Source organism: Coregonus lavaretus (assembly GCF_964263955.1).
Source record: "Coregonus lavaretus genome assembly, chromosome: 3".
Classification (NCBI taxonomy): Eukaryota; Metazoa; Chordata; class Actinopteri; order Salmoniformes; family Salmonidae; genus Coregonus; species Coregonus lavaretus.
This window is the reverse complement of record NC_139990.1, coordinates 23,004,779-23,024,539: the sequence shown is the minus strand read 5'-3', so window position 1 is coordinate 23,024,539 and position 19,761 is coordinate 23,004,779. Positions and strand designations below refer to the sequence as shown.

The 19,761-nt window shown below is 42.9% G+C and overlaps 1 protein-coding gene across 1 annotated transcript in view; it reads left to right on the top strand.

Moving 5' to 3' along the window:
- Positions 1-17,501: 17,501 nt before the first annotated feature.
- LOC311126301 (alpha-2,8-sialyltransferase 8F-like) overlaps positions 17,502-19,761 on the top strand; it is a gene marked incomplete at both ends in the record, with an annotated part of 32,585 nt that continues 30,325 nt past the window's right edge. Inside the window, one exon of the mRNA XM_084158503.1 lies at positions 17,502-17,584. Within this exon, the coding sequence (XP_084014629.1) occupies positions 17,502-17,584 (83 nt within the window). The remainder of the gene's footprint in view (positions 17,585-19,761) is intronic.

Below are 19,761 nucleotides of genomic sequence, written 5' to 3'. Positions count from 1 at the left end.
CATGGCCAAAACCTGACAGACAGAGAGAGAGAGAGAGGAGGTGCTAACATCAGCTGGCATCGATGACAACCACCCAGCCAAATTAAGGCCAGTACTGTACTTATCCACAAAACCTACTTTCCCTTACAGGATTTAATTGATACATTGTGTCTACATATAATTTTTCATGTTGTGACCATTTCGCAGGAACTTGGCAACAGACTGATGAATTGATGTAATTGATAATTGCACATTAGAGTTTTTGTCAATGACTTGTTTTGATTAGAGTTGTGTTGGAAATCCAGCATTGACATTATTCTGTAAAATTAAGGTAATTAATTGCTTATTAAGCAATTGGGTAGTGCTGCTGGTACAGGTATTTTATTTTTTAATTGCTCTGGAGTTGACTACTTTCCTTTACTCTTCCTCATCGGATGTGGTAAGATTGCCACTAATCAATAATTTGGTAAAATAAAATTCACAGAATAATTAGTAATTGATTGATTGATTTGATTGATTAGTTTGTTGATTGGATTAATTGATTGATTGATTTGATTAGTGATTGATTGATTGACTTGATTGGATTAATTGATTAATTGATTTGATTAGTAATTGATTGATTGATTTGATTGATTATTGATTGATTGGATTAATTGATTGATTGATTTCATTGGTAATTGATTGATTGATTGATTAGTAATTCATTGATTGATTTAGTTAGTTGATTGATTGGATTGATTGATTGGTTGATTCGATTGATTGATTTGATTGGTTGAATTTATTGATTGATTGATTGATTGAATTAGTTGATTGATATATTGATTTGAATTGGTTAATTAATTGATTGGATTAATTGATTAATTATTTTTTAATAAAAAAAAAAAAAAAAAAAAAAAAAAAAGGAGGGAAACTAGAGGGAAACACACAACATAGTCATTACAATGGGGAAAAAGGACACCAAAACTACAAAAGCAATTACTCCTCTTCATGTAGTACAGAATAGTAATCCTCTAGTTAATGGTATAGCAAAATTATCTGAAAAATGGAATAAACGTTGGCCTGACATTGAACAACCATGGCCATTGGAAGGCACTCTTAACCCAGACGTCATCAAGATAATGCAAGTGCTTGTATCCACGTATAAGGCAGATCAAAAGAAGGGGAAGAAAGGAAAACTTCGTAAAGAAAAAAGACAAAGAGAGCTGGGTGTTCTTAAGCTTTTTGAAAATGAAGGACAAAAACTGATAAAAGATACAAAAGATAAGAGAGACAGAGGTACAGAGAAAATGGCAAAAGAGGTGAAGGTGACAGAAAAGCTAATTGCAGAAGTCAATACACCTTTCTCATATATGGATTCAGCAAAAACACCCCCACCTTATGAGAAAGAAGCCAAGTTTAAGGACGTTTATCCTCAGCTTCCAGTGATCATTCAGGAGGGTGACTATTGCATCAGAGATGAAGATGAACGAATAATAGAGAGAGGACAAGCAGAAACGACCATAAAGATGAATCCAAACTCCAAAAGCAGGAACAAAACGAGATGTCTGGAAACTAAGGGTAGAGTGAGGTCAAGGAGGATGGAACTTGATGATGATGATGATGATGATGATCAGAGTGATTCAGAAGAGATCATGGGTGGATATGACCCTGTCATCAGACAGAGGTTGGCCAGAGCGGAAAGAAGGGGTGATGGAAGTTGGAAGAAGAAGAATACAAGTGATTCGAGTGCTGGTGAAAATGAAGATGGAGACAACGATGAAGATTTGGAGACTAAAGGTGCTTCATGTTCAAGAGGATTTTATCCTCCAATGACTAACACAGAAGAAATAGAAAGAGATATAGACCGATGTGTATCATACCTGTATAAGGCCAATGATTTAGAAGAAGTAAAAGAACTGGAAGAACGACTCAAGAAGCTGAAGACGAAGGAAAAGAAGCTGCTGAGAAAAGAATCCCAAGAATCTGAGAAGAAATATACATTGAGGCCAAGGAAAGATGGCACTAGTAAGAAAATTATGCCGGTGATCATTCGAGGACAAAACCTAGAATATAAGCCTTTGCAGAATACCGATATGTCAGATATACTTGAGAAGCTGCCTACTCTTCAAGATGGAGCATATCCTTGGATTTCAAAGTTGGAAGAAATTACGGTGGGAACACAGTCTGCCATAGGAGACATTAAGAGACTTTTGGCTAATCTCCTTGGGATTCCAGGCATGGAAGAAATTTTTCAGAGAGCTGGACTTCATAGATATGTGGGAACTGCTGTGAATGATCCTGAATTGTTGGCTGCAAGCAGGAATCGGCTGTGGAGAGCACTGAAAGATACGTTTCCAACAAATGTGCATCCTGACAACATTCTGATTGACCCACTAGGACAACAAGAAAATCCGAGAGCCTACGTGTCAAGAGTTCATCAAGTGTGGAGAAATATTACCGGAAATGATCCAGATGTGAGTCAAATTGAGCAGTCAATCTTGAGAGCTAAACTACAGATGGGACTGCCCTTACCGGTAAGGAGCAAACTGGCAGAAGTGGTTGGACTTGGGAGCATGACAAAAGGTGTCTATACAGATCATATAGCCCATCAAGTGGATCTGTACCGGAAAAAGGAACACAACCAGAAAGAACAGGACCAAGAAACTCTCAGAAAACTCAATCAAATACAACTGGAGAAGAAGAAGGAGAAGAGAAGCATTGGTTATGCAGAATCAGTGTGAACCAAATAACAATCACTGCTACAGCTTCAACTGAACAAGGTCAAATGCAATTATACCAGCCACAACAAGTGGTATAAATTGTTTCATATCCATAGATAGTTTCTGGAAAGAAAGAATTTCAGAGGAAGATACGGGAGCAAGTGAAGATCACCTGTCCTCTAGGTGAACCCTATAAGGAGCAAGGACTCTAGAGGTGCCTAGAAGATCCGAAAGGAGTTTTCAACTGGTAGCATCAGGACCGGAAAAAGATCCAACAATTGAAGTGAAAATAAACAATGGACTATGGGAAGTGATGATGGATAGCAGAAAGGCTTTTATCTGTGTTCAGCCTGAAGAGGTTACACATCTCACGATGTCAAATCAACTAATTATGAGAAGGATTTGGAGGAGTGAAGATCAGCGATTTCTGAAGATGATGATTTTGGCTCAAGGACAAGGAGAGTCATAAGCTGTATGGAAGACAAATGAATCTGTTTGAAGTGTGAAGATGAATTGAGAATCTATGGAAGAAGAGATGTTGAAAAAAGTTCAAGAATGTTTGAGATATCAGAGTAGGACTGATATTGGATTTGTGAAATCAGCTCAATGGAGATGAAAGTTGAGGAGCCAGACCTCCTTGGAAGAATCAGTATCCATTGAAAGATGAAGCAATCCAAGGGATTGAACCTGAAATTGAAGGACTTTCGAAAGCAAGTGTTTTGAAGACAATGAAAGAAAAATCGTTAGAGTAGCAATCAAATATTGTTTTGGAGAAACCATGATGATTTAGTAAGCTATGGGTTAGCTTATGTTGCAAAAGGGGAGATTAGGATAAAAATCACAAAGGAGTAGAGTTTTTGGGAACCATATTTTCTTGAATAGATTGACTATGTCATAGGCAGATGCACAATCTGTTTGAAAAATAATGTGTGACTGTTATTCTTGGTTACATTCATATACCAAGAGGTGCATAAGATGTTCAACTAAGCTAAAATATGCTCAGTCGGTTGCAAAGTTGTTGTGTAAAGAAGTCATAAGCAGGTGGGAATTTCCCGATTTAACATCCTCAGAAAATGGGAAAGAGTTTTGTGAATAAATCAGTGAAATGGGTTTTCGAAAAATTAGAGAAAAATAAAAATTGGAAAAAGTTAGACTAAAATGTTATGAAAACTAGGGTTGAAATAACTCTAGGAAATTTGGAATATCTGATTGTGGGATGATTATATTATTGTGATGAATCAAAGGGGGGAAATGGAATGTGATTCATTTTATATATAATCTTAAATATACATTCTTATATTTTTAGCTGATATTGATGTTTTAATTTGCATGTGTTGTTTTGCAAAAGATACTGTTTGGTATTTTCTTTTCTTCCAGAAGCATATGGGGGAATATGTAGAGGGACTCAAATACTCAAACATGGACAATATGAATGGACTGGAGGAAGTGGAACAAGAAAGGAGTGGAAATGTTCCGATTCCATCATCGACGTCGCATTGAAAGACGACACTGTGGAGGAGATGAAGTGTAGTGGACTACTTTCCAGTGTTATATTCTTTCTGTATTAATTTTTGAACAATTATGTTTTCTGTTGTTGGGTACATGTGGGGACCTCAGATGTTTTTGTTTATTTCGTTGAAGTTTAGGGATATGGGGTCTAGGCAAGGAAAGAGAGAATCCACAGGAGGGTCCGATGGGTCGACCAGCCTGAATGTGGACATTTTGATTGTATTTTGTTTGCTGGGGTTTTCATATGTATTCAATTGCATCATAGCTTAAAATGTATTCATGAAGATGTGTGAATTGATCTGGAGTACTTAGGTGGTCGCCTAGGGCAGAGGGGCCGTGAGAGAATTTTCCTGTCTTGACTGACTGATGGATATTTGGAATGAAAGCTGCCAGACAGGTTTTTCGCTCTTACACTCCATGACAATTCATTTACACTCCATGACAATTCATTTACACTCCATAACAATTTATTTACACTCCATAATAATGTATTTACACTACATACAAAAATGTGTCTATATAAACATGTGTTTAATCTCCATAAATTTTGGTTTATTGTTAAAGTTACTCAAGAACAAGAATTGTTATTTGTCATAATCCTATTCTTTTTGTTTTCGAGACTTAATTAGTCTCGAAGGGGGGAAATATGTAGTGTCTTAAAGTCTACAATATGCTGACTGTTGCAGAAAGTGTGATAGAGGGAACTTGGCCCTAAGATTTTGCTGATGTGGCAAAATGGTGTACTCTACTGTGCTGGAAACATCTGGAAAACATTACTGTGGTTCATGGAAAGATGATATGGGGAGCAGTGTGGAAAAGGCCAGGGATTGTTTTTTTAGAATCACACCATATTACGTCATAAATTATATAAAACCATGTCTTGAACAATAGAAGGAGAGAATAGCAAATTACTGATTGGCTGTGCTGTCTCACAGATATCTGCAGAATCTGTCAAATTCCGATGCTGGAACCTTTGTTATAATAAACCTTTGAAAACAGAGTACAGTGTCGGCGGATTCCTTATCATCACAAGCATGGACCAGCAAAGGTGTGTCTTTTAGACACTACAGGTAGCAATTGTGTCGGGACTATATCTTGTGGAAGGATAAAATAGTATGAATAAATTCATTAAAATAACGTTAATAATATTTTTTTGAATATGTTGTTAACCCGTTATATAAAAGTGATAAAGCCCTCGAAGCCGGTGTTTGAAGGATATATTGGCACGGTTTGGCGGCCCTCAACTTTTTTATTGTTGTCATTTAGCAGACACTCTTATCCAGAGTGACTTACAGGAGCAATTAGGGTTAAGTGCCTTGCTCAAGGGCACATTGACAGATTTCTCACCTAGTCGGATCGGGGATTAGAACCAGCGACCTTTTGGTTACTGGCACAATGCTCTTAACCATTAAGCTACCTGCTGCCCCCGGGCTTAACAACACCCGTGCCAATACATCCTCCAAACACCGACTTCTCTGGCATTATCACTTAAGGGGAGGTGAAGCGTGAGGTAATACAGTAGGGGGAGTAGGAGTGCTTCTGAAATGTAATGTTTTACGCATTCTCCATACTCTCATCCTCACAAGAACGTACTCAAGAGAACGTCGTCTGAGAATGCAAATGGAGCATGAGAGTGTGGAGCACGGTAGTATGCATATTGAGAAACATCCCGGGTCTCCTTGTACACCTGTGTTCCTCCTTCGTCTCCCTTTTCTCCCCCTCCATATCCAACTTCACATTTACATTTTACATTTCTCAATGGCAGCCATGTTTAGTGCCAAGATATCGACCAATAAAAATTGTCAGAATGTTACGAGGCACTCAAATCTGCTCTAGAGACTCAGGGAGGCCAGTGGAGGACTTTGAGGAAGGGTTTGCTGGTGTTTGCTACTATTAATTTAATATTACATCTACATCCAATATGCTCACTGTGATTCAATTTGACATCTTATATTCATAATTACAAACTTTTGCTATTATTTTCACAGCAGACATGGACCCCATCTTCAAAAAGTTGGTATGGCAGGTGCAACAACCTCGACCGCAAGGTTCTACAGAGGGTGGTGAAGAATACAGTGAGGGAAAAAAGTATTTGATCCCCTGCTGATTTTGTACGTTTGCCCACTGACAAAGAAATGATCAGTCTAAAATTTTAATGGTAGGTTTATTTGAACAGTGAGAGACAGAATAACAACAAATAAATCCAGAAAAACGCATGTCAAAAATGTTATGAATTGATTTGCATTTTAATGAGGGAGATAAGTATTTGACCCCCTCTCAATCAGAAAGATTTACATTTACATTTTACATTTTAGTCATTTAGCAGACGCTCATCCAGAGCGACTTACAGTTAGTGAGTGCAAAAAGGAGTGGGACAAAATCCCTCCTGAGATGTGTGCAAACCTGGTGGCCAACTACAAGAAACGTCTGACCTCTGTGATTGCCAACAAGGGTTTTGCCTCCAAGTACTAAGTCATGTTTTGCAGAGGGGTCAAATACTTATATGTTTTTCTGGATTATTTTGTTGTTATTCCGTCTCTCACTGTTCAAATAAACCTACCATTAAAATTATAGACTGATCATGTCTTTGTCAGTGGGCAAAGTGCTGGCAATCACAGAGGTCAGACGTTTCTTGTAGTTGGCCACCTGGTTTGCACACATCTCAGGAGGGATTTTGTTCCACTCCTCTTTGCAGATCTTCTCCAAGTCATTAAGGTTTTGAGGCTAACGTTTGGCAACTCGAACCTTCAGCTCCCTCCACAGATTTTCTATGGGATTAAGGTCTGGAGACTGGCTAGGCCACTCCAGGACCTTAATGTGCTTCTTCTTGAGCCACTCCTTTGTTGCCTTGGCCGTGTGTTTTGGGTCATTGTCATGCTGGAATACCCATCCACGACCCATTTTCAATGCCCTGGCTGAGGGAAGGAGGTTCTCACCCAAGATTTGACGGTACATGGCCCCGTCCATCGTTCCTTTGATGCAGTGAAGTTGTCCTTTCCCCTTCGCAGAAAAACACCCCCAAAGCATAATGTTTCCACCTCCATGTTTGACGGTGGGGATGGTGTTCTTGAGGTCATAGGCAGCATTCCTCCTCCTCCAAACACAGCGAGTTGAGTTGATGCCAAAGAGCTCCATTTTGGTCTCATCTGACCACAACACTTTCACCCAGTTCTCCTCTGAATCATTCAGATGTTCATTGGCAAACTTCAGACGGGCCTGTATATGTGCTTTCTTGAGCAGGGGGACCTTGCGGGCGCTGCAGGATTTCAGTCCTTCACGGCGTAGTGTGTTACCAATTGTTTTCTTGGTGACTATGGTCCCAGCTGCCTGGAGATCATTGACAAGATCCTCCCGTGTAGTTCTGGGCTGATTACTCACCGTTCTCATGATCATTGCAACTCCACGAGGTGAGATCTAGCATGGAGCCCCAGGCCGAGGGAGATTGACAGTTATTTTGTGTTTCTTCCATTTGCGAATAATCGCACCAACTGTCGTCACCTTCTCACCAAGCTGCTTGGCGATGGTCTTGTAGCCCATTCCAGCCTTGTGTAGGTCTACAATCTTGTCCCTGACATCCTTGGAGAGCTCTTTGGTCTTGGCCATGGTGGAGAGTTTGGAATCTGATTGATTGATTGCTTCTGTGGACAGGTGTCTTTTATACAGGTAACAAGCTGAGATTAGGAGCACTCCCTTTAAGAGTGTGCTCCTAATCTCAGCTCGTTACCTGTATAAAAGACACGTGGGAGCCAGACATCTTTCTGATTGAGAGGGGGTCAAATCCTTTTTCCCTCATTAAAATGCAAATCAATTTATAACATTTTTGACATGCGTTTTTCTGGATTTTTGTTCTGTTATTCTGTCTCTCACTGTTCAAATAAACCTACCATTAAAATTATAGACTGATCATTTCTTTGTCAGTGGGCAAACGTACAAAATCAGCAGGGGATCAAATACTTTTTTCCCTCACTGTATTCCACATTTTGTTGTGTTACAGCCTGAATTCAAATTGGATTAAATATATGTTTTCTCTCTCAGCAATCTACAAACAATACCCCATAATGACAAAGTGAAAACATGTTTTTAGACATTTTTGCTAATTTATTGAAAATTAAATACAGAAATATCTAATTTACATAAGTATTTCACCCATGAGTCAATATATGTTAGAATCACCTTTGTCAGCAATTACAGCAGTGAGTCTTTCTGGGTTAGTCTCTAAGAGCATTGCACACCTGGACTGTACAATATTTGCACATTATTCTTTTCAAAATTCTTCAAGCTCTGTCAAGTTGTTTCTTGATCATTGCTAGACAGACATTTTCAAGACTTATGCACCCAGGAACATTCAATTACATTTACATTTACATCATTTAGCAGATGTCGTTTAGCAGATGTCGTCTTGGTAAGCAACTCCTGTGTATATTTGGCCTTGTGTTTTAGGTTATTGTCCTGCTGAAAGGTGAATTTGTCTCCCAGTGACTGTTGTAAAGCAGGCTGAACCCAGTTTTTCTCTAGGATTTTTCCTGTGCTTAGCGCTTTTCATTTTTTTTTAATCCAAAAAAACTCCCTAGTCCTTTCAGATGACAAGCATACCCATAACATTTTACATTACATTTACATTTTAGTCATTTAGCAGACGCTCTTATCCAGAGCGACTTACAGGAGCAATTAGGGTTAAGTGCCTTTCTCAAGGGCACATTTACGTCATTTAGCAGACGCTCTAGACCAGAGTGACTCACAAATTGATGTATTCACCCTATAGCCGGTGGGATAACCACTTTACAATTATTATATTTTTTTTTGGGGGGGGTAGAAGGGGGGGGGGGGGGGGGGGGGGGGGGGGTAGAAGGGTTACTTTATCCTATCCCAGGTATTCCTTAAAGAGGTGGGGTTTCAAATGTCTCCGGAAGGTGGTGAGCGACTCCGCTGTGTGTGTGTGTGTGGGGGGGGGCGGGGGGGGGGGGTAGAAGGATTACTTTATCCTATCCCAGGTATTCCTTAAAGAGGTGGGGTTTCAAATGTCTCCGGAAGGTGGTGAGTGACTCCGCTGTGGGGTGGGGGGGGGGGGTAGAAGGATTACTTTATCCTATCCCAGGTATTCCTTAAAGAGGTGGGGTTTCAAATGTCTCCGGAAGGTGGTGAGCGACTCCGCTGTGTGTGTGGGGGGGGGGGGGGGTAGAAGGATTGCTTTATCCTATCCCAGGTATTTCTTAAAGAGGTGGGGTTTCAAATGTCTCCGGAAGGTGGTGAGTGACTCCGCTGTCCTGGCGTCGTGAGGGAGCTTGTTCCACCATTGGGGTGCCAGAGCAGCGAACAGTTTTGACTGGGCTGAGCGGGAGCTATGCTTCCGCAGAGGAAGGGGAGCCAGCAGGCCAGAGGTGGATGAACGCAATGCCCTCGTTTGGGTGTAGGGACTGATCAGAGCCCGAAGGTACAGAGGTGCCGTTCCCCTCGCTGCTCCAAAGGCAAGCACCATGGTCTTGTAACGGATGCGAGCTTCAACTGGAAGCCAGTGGAGTGTGCGGAGGAGGGGGGTGACGTGAGAGAACTTGGGAAGGTTGAACACCAGACGGGCTGCGGCATTCTGGATGAGTTGTAGGGGTTTAATGGCACATGCAGGGAGGCCAGCCAACAGCGAGTTGCAGTAATCCAGACGGGAGATGACAGGTGCCTGGATTAGGACCTGTGCCGCTTCCTGTGTAAGGCAGGGTCGTACTCTCCGAATGTTGTAGAGCATGAACCTGCAGGAGCGGGTCACCGCCTTGATGTTAGCGGAGAACGACAGGGTGTTGTCCAGGGTCACGCCAAGGCTCTTCGCACTCTGGGAGGAGGACACAACAGAGTTGTCAACCGTGATGGCGAGATCATGGAACGGGCAGTCCTTCCCCGGGAGGAAGAGCAGCTCCGTCTTGCCAGGGTTCAGCTTGAGGTGGTAATCCGTCATCCATACTGATATGTCTGCCAGACATGCAGAGATGCGATTCGCCACCTGGTTATCAGAAGGGGGAAAGGAGAAGATTAGTTGTGTATCGTCAGCGTAGCAATGATAGGAGAGGCCGTGTGAGGATATGACAGAGCCAAGTGACTTGGTGTATAGGGAGAAAAGGAGAGGGCCTAGAACTGAGCCCTGGGGGACACCAGTGGTGAGAGCACGTGGTGCGGAGACAGCTTCTCGCCACGCCACTTGGTAGGAGCGACCGGTCAGGTAGGACGCAATCCAGGAGTGAGCCGCGCCGGAGATGCCCAGCTCGGAGAGGGTGGAGAGGAGGATCTGATGGTTCACAGTATCAAAGGCAGCAGACAGGTCTAGAAGGACAAGAGCAGAGGAGAGAGAGTTAGCTTTAGCAGTGCGGAGAGTCTCCGTGACACAGAGAAGAGCAGTCTCAGTTGAATGACCAGTCCTGAAACCTGATTGGTTTGGATCAAGAAGGTCATTCTGAGAGAGATAGCAAGAGAGTTGGCTAAAGACGGCACGCTCAATAGTTTTGGAAAGAAAAGAAAGGAGGGATACTGGTCTGTAGTTGTTGACATCAGTGGGGTCGAGTGTTGGTTTTTTGAGAAGGGGAGCAACTCTCGCTCTCTTGAAGACGGAAGGGACATGGCCAGCGGTCAAGGATGAGTTGATCAACGAGGTGAGGTAGGGGAGAAGGTCACCGGAGATGGTCTGGAGAAGGGAGGAGGGGATGGGGTCAAGCGGGCAGGTTGTTGGGCGGCCTGCAGTCACAAGTAGCAGGATTTTATCTGGAGAGAGAGGGGAGAAAGAAGTCAAAGCATAGGGTAGGGCAGTGTGAGCAGGACCAGCAGTGTCATTAGACTTAACAAACGAGGATCGGATGTCGTCAACCTTCTTTTCAAAGTGGTTGACGAAGTCATCCACAGAGAGAGAGGAGGGGGGGGGGGGGGGGGGGGGGGATTCAGGAGGGAGGAAAATGTGGCAAAGTGCTTCCTAGGGTTAGAGGCAGATGCTTGGAATTTAGAGTGGTAGAAGGTGGCCTTAGCAGCAGAAACAGATGAAGAAAATGTAGAGAGGAGGGAGTGAAAAGATGCCAGGTCGGCAGGGAGTTTAGTTTTCTTCCATTTCCGCTCCGCTGCCCGGAGCTCTGTTCTGTGAGCTCGCAATGAGTCATCAAGCCACGGAGCTGGAGGGGAGGACCGAGCCGGCCGGGAGGATAGGGGACACAGAGAGTCAAAGGATGCAGAAAGGGAGGAGAGGAGGGTTGAGGAGGCAGAATCAGGAGATTGGAGGGAGAAGGATTGAGCAGAGGGAAGAGATGATAGGATGGAAGAGGAGAGAGTAGTGGGAGAGAGAGAGCGAAGGTTGCTGCGGCGCATTACCATCTGTGTAGGGGCAGAGTGAGTAGTGTGGGAGGAGAGCGAGAGAGAAAAGGAAACAAAGTAGTGGTCGGAGACATGGAGGGGAGTTGCAGTGAGATTAGTAGAGGAGCAGCATCTAGTGAAGATGAGGTCAAGCGTATTGCCTGCCTTGTGAGTAGGGGGGGACGGTGAGAGGGTGAGGTCAAAGGAGGAGAGGAGTGGAAAGAAGGAGGCAGAGAGAAATGAGTCAAATGTGGACATAGGGAGGTTGAAATCCCCCAAAACTGTGAGGGGTGAGCCATCCTCAGGAAAGGAACTTATCAAGGCGTCAAGCTCATTGATGAACTCTCCAAGGGAACCTGGAGGGCGATAGATGACAAGGATATTAAGCTTAAATGGGCTAGTGACTGTGACAGCATGGAATTCAAATGAGGAGATAAACAGATGGGTTAGGGGAAAAATTGAGAATGTCCACTTGGGAGAGATGAGGATTCCTGTACCACCACCCCTCTGACCAGATGCTCTCGGGGTATGTGAGAACACATGGTCAGACGAGGAGAGAGCAGTAGGAGTAGCAGTGTTTTCAGTGGTGATCCATGTTTCCGTCAGCGCCAGGAAGTCGAGGGACTGGAGGTTGGCATAGGCTGGGATGAAGTCAGCTTTGTTAGCAGCAGAACAGCAGTTCCAGAGGCTGCCTGCGACCTGGAACTCCAGGTGTGGGGTGCGTGCAGGGACCACCAGGTTAGAGATGATGCAGCCACCACCATGCTTGAAAATATGAAGACTGGTACTCAGTGATGTGTTGTGTTGGATTTGCCCCAAACATAACACTTTGTATTCAGGACATAAAGTTAATTTCTTTGCCAAATGTTTTTGTTGCTGTTTTACTTTAGTGCCTTATTGCAAAACAGGATACATGTTTTGGAATATGTTTTATTTTGTACAGGCTTTTCACTCTGTCATTTAGGTTAGTGTTGTGAAGTAACTACAATGTTGTTGATCCATCCTCAGTTTTCTCCTATCACAGCCATTAAACACTGTAACTGTTTTAAAGTCACCATTGGCCTCATGGTGAAATCCCTGAGCGGTTTCCTTCCTCTCCGGCAACTGAGTTAGGAAGGGCGCCTGTATCTTTGTAGTGACTGAATGTATTGATACACCATCCAAAGTGTAATTAAGGACTTCACCATGCTCAAAGGGTTATTTAATGTGTGCTTCTTTTTTTTTTTTACCCATCTACCAATAGGTGCCTTTCTTTGCGAAGCATTGGAAAACATCTGTGGTCTTTATGGTTGAATCTGTGTTTGAAATTCACTGCTCGACTGAGTCAAGGGGTGTGAATACTTCCTGAGGGCACTGTATGAGTAGACTTTTATTCTGTATTTTTCAACATAAATCACTGTTGTTCCAGTTAAGCCCCAACTTCAAGGTTCTAGCAGTCCTAACCTGTTATCATGGCTCACATCAACACCATCATCCCGGAAACCCTAGATCCACTCCAATTCGCATACCGCCCCAACAAATCCACAGATGACGCAATCTCAATCGCACTACACACTGCCCTTTCCCACCTGGACAAAAGGAACACCTATGTGAGAATGCTGTTCATTGACTACAGCTCAGTGTTCAACACCATATTGCCCACAATAAGCTAAGGACCCTTGGACTGAACACCTCCCTCTGCAACTGGCGGGCCTCCCCAAGGTGGTAAGGGTAGGCAACAACGCATCTGCCTCGCTGATCCTCAACACCAGGGCCCCTCAGGGGTGCATGCTTAGTCCCCTCCTGTACTCTCTGTTCACCCACGACTGCGTGGCCAAGCACGACTCCAACACCATCATTAAGTTTGCTGGCGACACAACAGTGGTAGGCCTGATCACCGACAACGATGAGCCTATAGGGAGGAGGTCAGAGACCTGGCCGTGTGGTGCCAGGATAACAACCTCTCCCTCAATATGAGCAAGAGAAAGGAGATGATTGTGGACTACAGAAAAAGGTGGGCCGAACAGGCCCCCATTAACATCGATGGGGCTGTAGTGGAGCGTGTCGAGAGTTTCAATAATAATAATAATAATAATAATAATAATAATAATAATAATAATAATAATATAATAATAATAATAATAATAATAATAATAATAATAATAATAATAATAATAAATAATAAATAATATGCCATTTAGCAGACGCTTTTATCCAAAGCGACTTACAGTCATGCGTGCATAAATTTTTGTGTATGGGTGGTCCCGGGGATCGAACCCACTACCTTGGCGTTACAAGCGCCGTGCTCTACCAGCTGAGCTACAGAGGACCACAAGTTCCTTGGTGTTCCAGAGGACCACAAGTTCCTTCAAGTTCCTTGGTGTCCACATCACCAACAAACTATCATGGTCCAAACACACCAAGACAGTCGTGAAGAGGGCACAACACCACCTTTTTCCCCTCAGGAGACTGAAAAGATTTGGCATGGGTCCCCAGATCCTCAAAAGGTTATATAGCTGCACCATCAAGAGCATCCTGACCGGTTGTATCACTGCCTGGTATGGCTACTGCTCGGTATCCGACCGTAAGGCGCTACAGAGGGTAGTGCGTAAGGCCCAATACGTCACTGGGACCAAACTTCCTGTCATCCAGGACCTATATACTAGGCGGTGTCAGAGAAAGGCCCAAAAAACTGTCAAAGACTCCAGTTACCCAAGTCATAGACTGTTCTCTCTGCTACCGCATGGCAAGCGTTACAGGAGCGCATAGTCTAGGTCCAAAAGGTTCCTTAACAGCTTGTACTCCCAAGCTATAAGACTGCTGAACAATTAATAAAATGGCCACCCGGACTATTTACATTGACCCCCCTTTGTTTTTACTACCTCGACTAACCTGTACTCCTGCACATTGACGCGGTACTGGTACCCCCTGTATATAGCCTCGTTATTGTTATGTAATCTTATTGTGTTACTTTTTATTTTTTACTTTAGTTTATTTCGTAAATATTTTCTTAACTCTATTTCATTGTTGATTAAGGGCTTGTAAGTAAGCATTTCACGGTAAGGTCTACTACACCTGTTGTATTCGGTGCATGGGACAAATACAAATGTATTTGATTTGATTTGACAGGTGTATAAAATCGAGCACACCAGCCATGTGCTGTTATTGTGTAGTGGAAACATCTAGGAGCAACAACGGTTCAGCCGAAAAGTGGTAGGCCACACAAGCTCAAAGAATGGGATCGGCGAGTGCTGAAGCGCGTACCGTGTAAAAATCATCTGTCCTCGGTTGCAACACTCACTACCGAGTTCCAAACTGCCTCTGGAAGCGACGTCAGTACAAGAACTGTTCGTCGGGAGCTTCATGAAATGGGTTTCCATGGCCGAGCTTCACCATGCGCAATTCCAAGCGTCGGCTGGAGTGGTGTAAAGCTCGCCGTCATTGAACTCAGTGGAAACGCGTTCTTTGGAGTGGGAGATCACGCTTCACCATCTGGCGGTCCGACGGACGAATCTGGGTTTGGCGGATGCAAGGAGAATGCTACTTGCCCGAATGCCCAGTGCCAACTGTATAGTTTGGTGGAGGAGGAATAATGGTCTGGGCAGTGGTGTAAAGTACTAAAGTAAAAATACTTTAAAGTACTAATGTACTTTTTACTCCATGCATTTTCCCTGACACCGAAAAGTACTCGTTACATTTTGACAGGAAAATGGTCCAATTCACACACTTATCAAGAGGACATCCCTGGTCATCCCTACTGCCTCTGATCTGGCGGACTCACTAAACACAAATGCTTTGTTTGTAAATTATGTCTGAGTGTTTGAGTGTGCCCCTGGCTAACCGTCAATTAAAAATAAATAAAATTGGTCCGGCTGGTTTGCTTAATATATGGAATTTTAAATGGTTTATACTTTTACTTTTGATACTTAAGTATATTTTAGCAGTTCCATTTACTTTTGATACTTAAGTATATTTAAAAACAAATACTTTTAGACTTTTACTCAAGTAGTATTTTACTGGGTGACTTTCACTTTTACTTGAATCATTTTCAATTAAGGTATCTTTACTTTTACTCAAGTATGACAATTGAGTACTTTTTCCACCACTGGGTCTGGGGCTGTTTTTCATGGTTAGTTCCAGTGAAGGGAAATCTTAACTCTACAGCATACAATGACATTATAGATTTACATTTACATTATTTAGCAGACGCTCTTATCCAGAGCGACTTACAGTTAGTGAATACATATATATATATTTTTTTATACTGGCCCCCCGTGGGAAGCGAACCCACAACCCTGGCGTTGCAAACACCATGCTCTATCAACTGAGCTACATCCCTGCCGGCCATTCCCTCCCCTACCCTGGACGAATTGTGCACCGCCCATGAGTCTCCCGGTCGCAGCCAGCTGCGACAGAGCCTGGATTCGAACCAGGATCTCTAGTGGCACAGTTAGCACTGCGATGCAGTGCCTTAGACCACTGCGCCACTCAGGAGACTTAGATGATTCTGTACTTCCAACTTTGTGGCAACAGTTTGAGGAAGGCCCTTTCCTGTTTCAGCATGACAATGCCCCCGTGCACAAAGTGATGGTCCATACAGAAATTGTTTGTTGAGATCAGTGTGGAAGAACTTGACTGGCCTGCACAGAGCCCTGACCTCAACCCTATCGAACACCTTTAGGATGAATTGGAACACAGACTGCGAGCCAGGCCTAATTGGCCAACATCAGTGCCTGACCTCACTAATGCTCTTGAGGCTGAATGGAAGCAAGTCCCCGCAGCAATGTTCCAACATCTAGTGGAAAGCCTTCCCAGAAGAGTGGAGGCTGTTATAGCAGCAAAGGGGAGACCAACTCCATATTAATGCCCATGATTTTGTAATGAGATGTTTGAGGAACAGGTGCCCACATACTTTTGGCCGATAAATCCCGGTAAATCTCGGTAACCGGGTTCCTGCCACTCAACCTTTGCCCAAACAGTTTGGACGCTACAAACGGAAGTTGGCACATTGGATGGTACCAACTTCAGACGAGTACCCTGACACTTGTTGGGGTCAAAGACGCTTCGGACACTACAGATGTTTTCGTGAAAAGACTGATTTTCGGGATGTCTCATGGTTTGACAAACACTGCTCTATCTCTGTCACCTTTCACTGCAAATTTGGAAGTGCGACATCGGTGGATGCAGTGGATTGAGACGCATCCAATGCAAAAAAAAACCAGATATCTCTATGTTAAACTGACGGATTTTGATGGGGATCTTTTTTATTACGCTACTTAGATTGACGCACCGGTGCGTTAAATTACTCTAGGGGGTTAAAGACATTTTGATAATTCATTCATTACTACATTTAGCTAACATTAGATAGTTAATCCAGAGATTCTTACCTTTGCCTTAATTTGGCAGTCACGTCCAGATCATCATGGCATTTGTAGTTCTTTATGATAGCCACATTAGCAGCTTCTTAGCATTTCATTTTTGGGAGGTAAATACAGGTGAATATATTGATAAAAGACACCTTGCCCTAGAGAGATTTATACAGTTATCACAACGTCATGCCAGGGTAAGCCTACACAAAACACAGCCCTTATTTTTTGTGTTTCTAAAATCCCCTATAGGAAAAATGAATGGTGGAAAAATGATTGGAACCATTTTTCCCTGTTTGACCACAAGGTTTTATGGGTATTATGACTCATACTGTGGTACTCTATACACACACACACCTCTCCCCCCCTCCCCTCCGACTCCTCCTCTCCTCCCAACCTGGAGTCAGGTTCACGTTATATGCCAACCCATCCAGCCTGACCAACCACTCTACTTTCGTATTTGACTTAAGTAAGCTTCTGTCTTATGGAACCATACCAAACGTAACATATTATAGTAATTTAAGTGTCACGGAATTACGTCTACTATGTTACGTATAGTATATGAGACCAGGCTGCTTCTCCCTCCCTCTATTCCTTCCAGATGGAGAGTGTAGTTGTCATTCTGTCATTCAGTCTGTGACCTGTTCTAACAATGCGTTACCTGATTCTATTCATTCTCCTCTGCTCCGGAACTCTCCTGTCTATTACACTCATAGACTACTACCAACACCAAAGGTACGTTTGTAATGCTGTGTATGTGTGCGTGTGTGTGTAATGAGGAAATTTAAGAGTGATTTATACTGAACATAAATAAAAGCGCAACATGCAACAATTTCAAAGATTTTACTGATTTACAGTTCATATAAGGAAATCAGTCAATTGAAACAAATTCATTAGGCCCTAATCTATGGATTTCACATGACTGGGAAAACAGATACCCCCAAAAAAGGTAGAGGCTTGGATCAGAAAGCCAGTCAGTATCTGGTGAGACCACCATTTGCCTCATGCAGCGCAACACATCTCCTTTGAAAAGAGTTGATCAGGCTGTTGATTGTGGCCTGTGGAAGGTTGTCCCACTCCTCTACAAACATGCTCAATGGGTGATATGTCTGGTGAGTATGCAGGCCACGGAAGAACTGGGACATTTTCAGCGTCCAGGAATTGTGTACAAATCCTTGCGACATGGGGCCATACCTGATCATGCTGAAACATGAGGTGATGGCGGCGGATGAATGGCACGACAATGGGCTTCAGGATCTCATCAAGGTATCTCTGTGCATTCAAATTGCCATCGATAAAATGTAATTGTGTTCGTTGTCTGTAGCTTATGCCTGCCTATACCATAACCCCACCGCCACCATGGTGCACTCTGTTCACAACGTTGACATCAGCAAACCGCTCGCCCTCACAACGCCATACACATGGTTTGCGGGGTTGTGAGGCGGGTTGGACGTATTGCCAAATTCTATGGTAGAGAAATTAACATTCAATTATCTGGCAACAGCTCTGGTGGACATTCCTGCAGTCAGCATGCCAATTGCATGTTCCCTCAAAACTTGACATCGATGGCATTGTGTTGTGTGATAAAACTGCACATTTTAGAGTGGCCTTTTATTGTCCCCAGTGCAAGGTGCACCTGTGTAATGATCATGCTGTTTAATCAGCTTCTTGATATGCCACACCTGTCAGGTGGATGGATTATCTTGGCAAAGGAGAAATGCTCACTAACAGGAATGTAAACATTTGTGCACAAAATTGGAGAGAAATAAATTATTTGTGCGTATGGAAAATTTCTGGGATCTTTTATTTCAGCTCATGAAACATGGGACCAAAACTTTACATGTTGCGTTTATATTTTTGTTCAGTGTAGTTTAAAGTGATCAACACAATGTTTAGCATATTTGGAGTTTCTGTAATACACATAATTTCCAGTGTTCTGTTTGTGACACTCAAGGTGCGGGTTCATGGTCACTAGACTTGAAGCTGAATGTTATGGATTATTCTCATATCTGTTGATAATGCTTGACGCCAGATTGGAGGTAAAAGGACCGAGGACACAATTATTATTCACTGTTAAATTGTATCGATAACATTCTGTGAACACTGTGTGATTCTGTAGCAGCTGACAAAGTCACTATCTTTTTATTTGGCTTTCACACAAGCCTACCGGGCTGGTGCTGTCTAATTAGGATATGAAGGGCCTGTCTCCAAGAGGCCAGTTACATTTTATTTCTGCTTCTGTGCTGGTGGTGGCTCCCTGTTTCAACTTGCAATAAACCAGATAGATTTACCAATGACTGCTCTCCTCCCACTGGGCAGAGACGTCAGTTCAACATCTAGTTTTGATTTAAATTTGGATGAGTTGTCAATTAATGTGAATTCAATGTGAAAAAAAAAAAAAAAAGGAAATTCCCTGATGTTGATGACTTTTTGCAAATCTGTTTCCCACATTGATTAAATGTCATCACATTGCATTATTGTTGAAATGACGTGGAAACAATGTTGATTCAACCAGTTTTTGCCCAGTGGGCTTTATGTTCACCTGGAAATTCATATTACTCTGTCTGTGTGTGTGTGTGTGTGTGTGTGTGTTTGTACTTTATTTATTCCAGTAGGGGAAGTTGGTTTGTCAAACCATTTCTGTGTGTGTCTGTGGTACCCTGCAAACCATGACACATTTTGTATTTTACATTAGTCAAAAGTAATGGAGTCTGTTGCCCATGTTGTGAATGGTTGCTGGTCATAGAAGGACCTGTACATTGCTAGACATGACCACAACTGCTGCACATGATGCCACTGTTTTGATTAGCCTACCAAAAGTTATATTTTTAGAATGAGCAGCGCGCAGCCAGGTCCCAAGTGCATCAGTGACACAAACACAGGGAAAACGCAACCAAGCACAGATGCGACAA